This window comes from Emys orbicularis, chromosome 9, assembly GCF_028017835.1.
Source record: "Emys orbicularis isolate rEmyOrb1 chromosome 9, rEmyOrb1.hap1, whole genome shotgun sequence".
Lineage (NCBI taxonomy): Eukaryota > Metazoa > Chordata > Testudines > Emydidae > Emys > Emys orbicularis.
The window spans coordinates 43,789,405-43,800,301 of NC_088691.1; the positions used below are offsets into that span (position 1 = coordinate 43,789,405).

Genomic DNA, 10,897 nt, shown 5'->3' on the forward strand with positions numbered 1-10,897 from the left:
GTAATGCTTGCCAATAACGAACAGCGTGCATGGCTCTTGAAAAGGGCTGGGCTCCTGGCTAAAGCGCAGAATTGGGTCTCAAGACATCTGGGTTCAATTGCTGGCTCTGAATCAGACTTCAAGTGTGCCATTGGACAGGTCACATGGTCTCTCTGTGCCTCAGGGGCTAACAACACTTCCCAGCCGTGCTGTGAAGATAAATTCATCAATGTTTGTGAGTTTCTCAGATTCTAGGGTGATGGGGGCTTAGAAATAGCTAGATAGAGGGAGAGAAACACATTGACTTGATGCTTCTGATTCCACCAATTCTGTCACCGAATGATTTGTTCAGTTTAGTTCTCTACATCCCAAGTGACGAGAATCTACCCAGAGTAGAGTCACATTCAGGCCTACACTTACACGGCTGTAACTCTGTTGGCCCTGATCCTCAGTAAAGACATGTGCCACGAGGATGTGAAATGCTCCCAAATCAGAATGCTTTCTGCACCCCCTGACCCCAGCTCTGCACTTTTACACACATGAGGTGTTGCGGTGTACACAGTGCCAGACAGTGGAGGATCTGGCTCATTGTGTTTAATGTTATTTCTCCTGATTTGTAGCAATGGAATGGTGCTCAGAACCGGGCCCATAGCATATATAGCACTATGCTATCATATAGGTGCTGCCTCAATAAGGCCACTGGAGCAAGCATTCAAGTATCAGGGGTTAGCCGTGTTAGTCTGTATCCACAAAAACAACAAGGAGTCCGGTGGCACCTTAAAGACTAACAGATTTATTTGGGCATAAGCTTTCATGGGTTAAAAAAAAAACACTTCTGAAAAGTGCATCTGAAGAAGTGGGTTTTTTTACCCATGAAAGCTTATGCCCAAATAAATCTGTTCGTCTTTAAGGTGCCACTGGACTCCTTGTTGTTTTTGTGGAGCAAGTGCTGAAAACAGACACAGAAAACTGGGAAGTGTCTGTCTGCTGCATTCCCCATTCCCGTGGACAAGCCTAGGATCAGGGCCCTACCCTGCACCACAAGCTGGTGACCCCTCCAGCAACTGAAGGGGCTCTCTATGGACCTGGAGAACCAAGGTCAACACAAAACAGAACAGTCGTTCAGGGAGAAGTATATTCCGTTGAGCCACTTCCCTGCAACCCAGGGAGTTGTTTTGCTCCGGGGGAGGGGGAGGGAATGGTATTTGTTGCCCCATTTTCTACCCTTCCTTTTGGGGAGGCCAGAGGGGTTGCTCTGCTGGGCCACCTCTGGGGAATGACTGAGCTCTTGCCTGCCCACAGGAGCCTGCAGCCCACCCCTTGCCCCATCTTCCCCAGGTGCGCTATCTCTCCTGCTCCCAGGGCTATGGGGGTAGTGGAGCATCACCAACTTCTCACATGCTGATCTCACACCCACCAGACTGGGGTGCAGAGTGAGGAACTCTCACAGGGATGCTCACATACCATTGCCTGAGATTCCCCTGCCTTCCCACGTGCTGAGCATAAGCCAATCTCACTTTAGGGGCTGCCTCTCCCTGCCCTTGCACCCTGTCTCATCATTCCCACCCCTTCACTGCAGGTGTGAAACACCCACTGAAGGGAACTAGTGCTTAATTTGTGCCAGGGCTTGCCAGGACTGAACCCTGGCACCTCTGGGCCTGGCAGTTCAGAGCCCTGGCACCTCTGGTCTTGGTAAATCAGTTGTGAAAATAAAAAAATTGCTTGAGCCCCAGCACTTGTTTCATTACCAATTAAACACTGCAGGGAGCCCTGCTTGGGGAGCGCTGTACCCCCAGCCTGCCCAGGTGAAGATGATGAGACAGGGGACCAGGAGGGGAGGATCAGGTCCTCTCTGTGTGTATGTGGGTGGGGGGCATAATTTGACACCTATAGAGAACGCAGGGGGATGTTGATTCGGGGGCCCTGTGGGCTCGGGGTGGGGCAGGGGGCACACACCGAAGGGGGAAAGAGTTTGAAAAACTGAGGCCTAGACCAGGGGTCCCCCAGCCGGGTCGGGCTCCTCTCGCAGGCCGGGTCCTGGGGTCCCCAGCCCAGGTCGCTCGCAGAGCGGGGGCGGTCGCGCAGCGGGCCGCGCTCGGGCTCTCCAGTGCCCCAGGGCGGGCGGGGCCGGGCTGGCCGCGCCCCCCTCCGTGCGGTGGGTGCTGGAGCGAGCAGGGGAGGCCCCTCGCCAGCCTCCGCGGCCACATGACCGGGCGGGCCGGGAGCCAGGCGCACGGCTCGGCTACAAATGCAGCCCCCGGCGCGAGCGGGTGCATTCGCCGCCGCCGCCTGGCAGAGCCCGGCCCCTCCCCGCCGAGCGACGCGCCTGGCTGCAGCCCCGGTCCCACCATGAGCGTGCGGCGCTGGCTGCTGGCGCTGCTGCTGCTCTGGCTCGCCCTGAGCGCGGGCTCCGGAGGTGAGTGCGCCGGGGCCGGCCGCAGCCCCCGCCCGCCCGGCTCGGCTCGGCTCGGCTCGGCACTTGTTGCACAGGCCGGGCTCGGGAAGCGGCTGGCGCTGGGCTGCGGGGCGCGGCCCCTCTCCTGGGCGCCGGGACACCTGTGGCAGGCAGCGAATCGTACCAGCCCTGGCCGCGCTCAGCGGCCGGCCTCGGGGCCCGGGGCTCTCCGTCCTGCTTCTCCTTGGGGCCGAGGGCTGTGATGGGCACCGATCCGCCCAGCCTCTCCCCCAGGCCCACAGTGCCAACTGCTCCATGCCAGCTCTCATATCCAGCTGGATCTGATCAGTTAACGGGCATGGCTGTGTGTCTTCCTAACCAGCAGCAAAGCAGCCCCCTGCTTGGTCTGATGGTAGCTCCCCTGCCAGGCTTCCTGAAGGGCGATGGGGCGCAAGGACGTGCTGTCGCTGGTGTGGAGCCAGAAGGGGACATAGCAGGGCAGGGGGGATGAACAGGGGATTGTCTGTGCAGGGATGGGAGTGTGGGATGAGGGCACCGGGCTTCCCCACCGGGCTACCCTGACCTTGGCACTACCCTCTCTCTAAGGGGCATGCCTGACCTGGGCCCTCGCCTCAGGCCCATGCCCCCTGGTGATCCTGCAGGGCAGGAGGGGACCTGTTGCAAGAACAGACTTGCCAAAGGAGTTAACTTTCTGTGCAGGAACCAGAACCAGTGACAGACGCTGACTCCCCCTACAAGGGGAAGGCAGGAGCAGATGCGTGGTTTGGCTTCAACAGCTCTATTTAATTGGTGAATGTGTCTGGTCAGGAAAGTGAGGAGATAATAGTTGTGGCTTGAGATTGGACTAGCATGGGGCTTGCTGTGCACGCTTCCTGCACAAAGCTGCAGGGATGGCTCCGTCGTGACCACAGCACCCCCCCAGCAGTCTGGCCTTTGGCCCCCAGCCCTTCCCCACAGCTCCCCGGGCATTCCATTCCCTGCAGCAGTGACTGCTAATTATCTGGCAATGTGTGTTGGCTTTGTGATGTGGCTACACTGCACTGCTAGGGACTAGCTGGGGCCCACAAACGCAGATCGTTTGGGACTTAATGCATCTCTTTGGAGTCACAGGCTCGTGCTTTAAACATAGCAGCACAAAGGCTAAACTTACAAGGCAGCGACAGGGTGTGTGTTTATCGGAGTGTCATGGGGAAGGGAAAGAGCTTCCAGATGACATGGGGTTAAATGGCATTGCAGATAGCTGTGGGGTCTCAGGCTGATCTAGAGAAACTCTGCTTAGTGTGCCCTTGAGCCAGCTGAGGCAGAAGGGAAGAGAACACCTGATGCTGAGTGTCAACGGATCCCAGGAGAGCTGCCCACAGTGACTCCCAGCCAAGATCAGCTCAGTACGTCTCCTGTTGGCACAGCTAGAGGAGCTGGCCCCCTTTGGCCTTGGCTAGTGTAACCTCTGCCTGTAGCCCACAGGTGCCAGTTTGAGCTTTGGTGGCTGTAATGGGCAGGATGCCCATATGGTGATACCAGTTGCCAGACTGGTACCTGCCCAGCTGCATCTGCTGTAGTGGCTGCCACTTACCAGGTGCCACTGGGCTTGTTCAGGTAGGCAGGAAACTCGTTCCCAGATCCCTGGCATCAGGGTGGAGGTGGGTTTTCAGTGTGCAGCGGGCATCTGATGCCCGTTTTTGTATCCTTCCTGTTCACAGTTGCTCCCCGGGCTTTCTGCCATTGTTCTGGTGCTGTCTGAAATTCTCTCCCAGTTCTTACCTCCTTCCCTGCTGGAGCAGTGAAGGGTGCATCTGGGGAATGCATGGAGTGGAAGCCTGCTGTGCTCCAAACACTGGCGCTGTCAGGCTGTGGCAGATTTTGTATGCAGCTAATGAGATGCTTAAAAGAAAAACAGGTGCTTATAAGCAGTGCTGGTGCTGGTGGAAGGTGTCTGAGTGACAGCCCTGGAGGCTGAAAGCTTCTGTGTGCGCAGAACAAGTGGACAAGCAGCAGCAGTACCAGCATCCGAGAGCGGCAGGAGGAGGTGGCATGGAAAAGGTGGGGCAGGTGCAAGGGGCTCTTGTGTGAGGCGCCCAGTACGGAGCAGCCTGGGAATTGGTAGGCAGGTGGAGAGCTGTGGTCATAGTCTGGCCCAACGCCTCGGAACCCCAACCAGGAGGGGATTTCCAGCCCCACACATGCTGTAGACCAGAGCCCTGTGAGTGGGGTGAAAGGGTTATTTCCCCACCATGAGCTCTGCTGTAGGGCTGGGACTGCTGCTGCAGACTGTGCCTCCATGAGGGGAGAATACCCCAGCTGCGCCCAAGGTTTCTGTGCCAGGGCAATGGCCCTGCCCTTGCAGGTGCCGTCTCAGGGAGGGGTTCCAGACTGTGCAGCGCATGGGGGGGCTGCAGGAGCAGCAGGGCTGTGCTGAACAGCACAATGGCCGCAGCCACAAGGTCTCTGCTCTTTCCGGCCCTGGGCCTCAAGCTGCAGCCAGGAAAAGCTCCAGGACCCCTTCCAGCCATGAAGGCAAAGGAGGGGGGTCGGGCCAGGGAGTCATGCTGTGCCCTCAAGTAGTGAGTGTCTGGCTAAGGGGGGCTGGGGTCCCATGCTCCAGTTACTGTGGACTGGCCCTGTGGCTCTGGAGGTGGTGAACCCGCCGCCCCCCCCCCCCCCAAGCCGAGCAGTGTGCGCTGCCGGGCGGGGGGGAGCCTGCCCAATGATGCTAAGCCAGAGCACCTCAGATGGTCTAGCAGGGCAGGGGCTGGCCCTGGCAGTGGAGATGCAGGCAGTGCCAGCCTGGCCCTGGCTGGCATGTGGGGCAGAACACGCAAAGTTAGCCTGGGAGCTAATCAACACCTCACCGATGGAGCCTTGTTGACAGGAATTGGAGGCTCTTCCTTCCCCTGCTGTCCAGCACAGACAAAGCGCTCTTCATGGTGATAACAAACCACATCCTGTCAGAACCGCTGGCTGGAGAGCCCAGCAAAACAACGCCACATGGACAGGGCAGAGTGCGTCTCAGCTGCGGGAGCCTGTGTGCTGCCCGGCAACCAGAGGGGCTGGAGCCTGGGACCAGGCCAGGGCTTGGGAGGGCCACTTGCCCCCCCATCCTCCTTTTCTCTGCCTCAGGCACAGAACCATGGCACCAGCGGCCTTCTGGAGATGTGGCTGTGGGGAGCCCTGGCCTCAATCTCCCCTTTCTGGCTAAGGTTGCCCAGGCTGCCTTCATATGACTCTAATGGGGAGGGGTCTCCCTGGCACAGGGGAGGGCAGCTTACCCCACCTTCGATCAAGCTCCAAGGTGAGCTGTCTAGGGGGTGGGGGTCAGCGTTGTAACGGGATCATCCCAGGGCCCAGCCCAGCCTGCATGGGGCTGCATCACAACCCAGGACCTCTTGCAGACTAGCTGCTGTGTGACTCCCCAGGGGATTAGGGGCAGCCTAGAGCCCTGGTGCCTGGGAGGGGACAGACTGCTTGAATTCAGGGCATTTCTCACTGGATTAATCGGAGTTTCCCAGCGTGGTGGAATGGTACAGAGGAATAATGGGTGTGTGTGTGCCCCCATCCCAGCTCCAACACCAGGTGTCATTGGTATAGATGCAGACTCCACCCCACAGGGTCTGCTGAGACCCTGGGATCAAAGAGTGCAGGGAATTGCAAAGTGTGTGAGGTGGGTCTAGGCAGGGCAGGGAAGCCTGGGGTGGGGAATGGTGGGGTGCAGGGACAGCCCATGCGAGTGGCCTGTAGGGAGGACAGTATGTGGTGCATGTACATGGACGCTGCATGTTTGTACTCCACACTATGAGCGAGTGGGTGTGCAGTGGTGCAAGCAGGCACAGCTGCTCTGTGGGGCTGTGTGTGCAGTTAGATATGCGGGGTTCTCAGGCAGGCTGCCCCAAGGTGAGGGAGGGAGGGAGACTGGTACTGGTGTCTGTGTGGGGAGGAGTGGCGGCTCATGGTTACTGGTTGGGGGTGGTTGTGTGCGGGGCAGGGGAGTGGAATGCAGAGCCTGTGAGTGTGAGCATGGGCTGAGGCTGCTATCTGATCAGGGATACCAGGAGCCCTGGCTGCTGGCATGAACTGTCCCCCCTTGCCAGAGAATTCCCCATGGCACCATGCCAAGGGCTGTAAGTGACCTGGCCAAGTCACTCCAGGAAGCACTCCACAGCCTAATGGCTCCTGCTGGGGGTAATCCAGGAAACCGGCTGCACACTCTGGGCCCATTTCCATCACCACTCTGTGCACCTTGCCTTCGGCAATGGGCAGGTCTGGCTGGGACGCTGACACCCGGCAGGGATGTGCCGCCTGTCGGTGACCCTGGAACCACAGCCTGGGCTGAGAAGGCCCAAGGGGCTAGTCTGGAAGCGAGAGCCAATATCCCAGGAGGCTTCCAGCCAGAGGCAGCAAATCCAGCCACTGAATCCAGAGAGAGAGTGAAGCGTGCAAAGTAACCAATTCCTGGCAATGGCTCTGAGAGCAGTGGACTAGTTACTAGCCACTGGCATTCCCTGGCTTAATCCTGTACCCGAACCCAGAGCAGTGACTAGACTGCCCTGGGGGTAGAAGTCTGTTGAGGGGGTTCCCTAGAGCGGCTTCCCTCCTTCCCAGGATACTCTGCAGAAGACTGGGAGGCTGCTCTCTGCAGCTGGGTGCCCTGGGCTCTGCCCCTGCTTAGGGTGAGCTGACTGGGGGAGTGGGCGGAGATGCAGCACTTGGTTTTCTGCTATAGCCCAATGTGGTGGGGGCTGAATTCCCACCCTGGCTGGAGAGGGACCATGCCTGGGGTGGCCATTGGCTCTTCCCATAGGAATCTCCCCTCCTTTGTGGCACTGGACAGGATTCAAAGGCTGGGAGAAGAGGAGGAAATGCAGCAGGTCCCTCTCCCTGCGGGTGGGAGAAGCAGCAGGAAATGATGACCTGCTCTGCTGTGCTTGGGCCAGGTTTGATGTGCAGCCAGTAATGGTGGGGGGAGGAGGGGCTCTGCTGGGGTTAACTGTCCCAAGGAGGGCTGGAGTCCTAGGAGGGGATTTCCAAGAATATCTCCCCAGCCCTGCCGCAGGATGCATCCTCAGGAGGAAGGAAATGAATTGGCCTCAGTGAGGGGCTTCAGCTGATCCCAGCCCACCCCTGAGCAAGGGAGCTGAGCTCACTTTCCTTCCCCAGAGGAGAGTCCCTCTGGCAGGCAGCTGGGGAAGCAAGCCCAGCAGGGCGTGACAGAGCCAACTCTGGGAGGGGCCAGCCCTGCCCACCCCCCATAGAAACAGGGGGTTTCCCATCTCACCTTGAGTGGGGTGGGAGGGAGAGGAGGCCTCTTCACACAGACATGTGGACAGTCTGTGTTGGGATGGCTCCGGGCAGGTCCTTCCATGATAAATGCACCAGGAAAAGGTTCAGAAGAGGGCAACAAAAATTAGGGGTTTGAAACAGCTTCTATCTGAGGAGAGATTAATAAGATTGGGACTGTTCAGCTTGGAAAAGAGATGACTAAGGGGGGATATGATTGAGGTCTATAAAATCATGACTAGTGTGGAGAAAGTAAATAAGGAAGTGTTATTTATGCCTTCTCATAACACACGAACTTGGGGCCACCAAATTAAATTAACAGGCAGCAAGTTTAAAACAAAACAAAGGAAGTATTTCTTCACACAATGCACAGTCAACCTGTGGAACTCTTTGCCAGAGGATGTTGTGAAGGCCAAGACTATATCAGGGTTCAAAAAGGAACTAGATAAATTCATGGAGGATAGGTCCATCAGTGGCTATTAGCCAGGATGGGCAGGGATGGTGTTCCTACCCTCTGTTTGCCAGAAGCTGGGAGTGGACGACAGGGGATGGATCATTTGGTGATTACCTGTTCTGTTCATTCCCTCTGGGGCACCTGGCATTGGCCACTGTTGGAAAACAGGATACTGGTGTAGATCGACCTTTGGTCTGACCCAGTATGGGTCTTATGTTCAGCAAGACAGAATGTAGGATCTGAAAGCCAAGAGTTGGGGCAGGATTGGGGGGGCTCTGAATATGGGGTTCAGGAACCACTGAGCTCTGGGAGGCTGGAGCCCTGGGACGTGCCAGGCCTGCTGTGTGTGACTTGAGGGGTTTTGTGGGCAGGGGCCTCTGGCACTAACATGCTTCCTCTGTGTGCAGCACCATTGTCTGAGGCGCCGGATGGCAGAGACCTGGAGAAAGGGAACATCCGGAACCTGGCGCACCCCAAGGGGATGCGGAATGGAGCAGGACACCGGCAGAATGGCTGGCGAAAGTCCCGGCGTCCAAGACCCCGTCTTTCCCACAAGGGCCCCATGCCTTTCTAGTGCAGGTAATGGGTTTTTCCATGGGAGGGTGGGAGAGTCACGTGGGACCAGCCCAGCACAGTGTGGCAGGGCATGTCTGGGGAGGTGCAGGCATGTGGGGGAAGCACCACAGCTGGGAGAGCAAGACCTCATCCTAGCCCTCTGACACTGAACACCTGTCCTGGGGGTGGGGACAGTGCTCAGAGCTGCTGTCCATACAGCAGATGTGAACAGAATCCGTCCCCAATGGATGCAATGCTTCAGTCCAGCTGCTCATAGCTACCAGGGTCTGCGCTAGAGGGAGTGGGGTCCCCTGAGATTATCCTGGAGGTCATAGCTGCTGGAGTATCTGCAGTTGGGGGTTGGGGGGGGCTCCCCCAGGACCATTCGCTTGGTTATAGAATAGAAAGCCAGATGTGATTTTTCTGCACTCCTCAGAATGGGCTCTGGGGGCAGCCTCTTAAGCAGGAGGAGAGCCTGGGTTTGTGTCCCTATCGCAAAGGTGCAGGAGGGAGCTGCGTGGGGCTGGATTGGGTGCTGGGGGGAGGGGTCAGTCTCCCAGTGGGGGCTGTGGCCTCCCCTGACTTGTCTCCTTGCCTCTGTTCACTTGCAGGGTTGCTGTTGGCCCCCTGAAGGCCCGTTCCCATTGTCCTCTCTGCTTTATAGACTGGTTTGCTTGTCATGGAGCCCTGAGTGCGGCGCTCCTGCCTGCTGAGGTGGGCAGGCTCCTCCTGTCCGCCAGCCTGTCATGCAGCCGCCCCGGATGGAGCTGTCAGCACCTTGACCCCCCCTCACATACAGAGACACAGACCCGCACACACCCAGCAGGCATCTCCGCGCCTTGTCTCTGCAGACCCGGCACCCAAACTGGGTGCAGACGCTGGCATCTTTCCCCTTTCCCTGCTGATGGCTGGGGCGGATCCCTGCCTCTTTCCAGCCCTTGGCAGAGGGGACACTGCCCAGGGCTCACCTTGACCTAACCAGCCCCATAATCCTGAGTGGGCCCCTAACACAGCTCAGGACTGGAAGGGTGCCTGGCTGCCAGCTCCCTCTGTCCTCTTGGCTGTGTCTCTCTCACAGAAGCAGCAGGACCGCAGACTCCTGTGCGTGGGGATCTCTGGGCTGAGGGGATTGGGCTGGGTTGCCCTTGCTCCCTTGGTGTTTCCATGGGGCGGGGAGGAAGAGCACTACTGTAATGAGCCTGCCTGGTCTCATTGCTGTCTTGGCTTCTTGTTAGCCTGCCCAGAGGCTGGGCAAGGAGCATGTAGCTCCAGTGCAGCTGTGTGTGTGTGGGGGAGGGGGTGTCATGTTAGGGGTTGGGAGCCGTGTCTGGCATGAGAAGGCCAATGGGGCTGAGAAGCACAGAGGGAGAAACTATTCTTCTGGGCTCCCTAGGCAATCCCCCATTAGTCCCATCCCCTCCACTCGCTAGAGAGCTGAGCACCTCGTCTGCATGCGTATAAGGTGGTGTTTGGCTTGGTGGGTCTATTTATTCTTGTGGTGCTAAACCTGCACAGGGCCCCTTCAATGTCTTTGAACACCCCCCACCTTCCCCCATGGGAGATGAACCGGTCCGGTGCATGGTGCTGCAGAGATGGCCTGGCGCCCTGGCTGGGGGTGGGGGGGAGGGGGCTGCTGGGCCCAGAGGATCTCGTACAGCTCGACCACGCCCAATCCCTCCCCACATCCTGCAGTCTGTTTTGCTGTGCGTGTGGCGAGGACAGCACCTGCCCAGCAAGAGCTGGAGGAGGGAGTGAAGGAGCAGCCCTTGGAAGAGGGGCTTTCCCAGGCGTGGGGGCTAGGATCTGAGCCTGGGAGGCCTGCTGCTTTGGAGTGCCCCTGGTACTGCAGTGGCGCTATGACACAGGCCCTGGGAGCGCCATCTCCTGGCAGGGAGCGGGGGGATCTGGCATCTGCACTGGCTAGTCTGGCAGGGAGCTCCCTTCCCCGAAGCTTCTGCACCAGGGGTTTCCCCTTGTGGATCTCTGCTCCAATCACACTGAAGTCAATGGAGGGCCAGCTGTGGGGGGCATACCCCTCCCCAGCACTGAGCCATGGTGCCAGCATGGCTCCATGGGGTGAGGGGTGCCGAGTGGGTAGGTGGAGCTGGCTCTTGTGTAATGTTTCAGGTGTCTGTCAGTGATTCTTGTATAAAATACTAATTTATACCAAATGGGGATGCCTTATTCCAGACAAACCTGTTCCCTGTTGGTCACTGTTTTCT

The 10,897-nt window shown here is 58.2% G+C and overlaps 1 protein-coding gene across 1 annotated transcript; it reads left to right on the forward strand.

Moving 5' to 3' along the window:
• The first annotated feature begins 2,184 nt into the window (after window positions 1–2,184).
• APLN (apelin) lies at window positions 2,185–10,201 on the forward strand. The gene is made up of 3 exons (XM_065411141.1): window positions 2,185–2,395; window positions 8,528–8,699; window positions 9,287–10,201. Exons 1-2 carry the CDS (start codon window positions 2,185–2,187, stop codon window positions 8,692–8,694), a joined length of 378 nt encoding a protein of 125 aa, XP_065267213.1. The 3' UTR covers window positions 8,695–8,699; window positions 9,287–10,201.
• The last annotated feature ends 696 nt before the right edge of the window (window positions 10,202–10,897 follow it).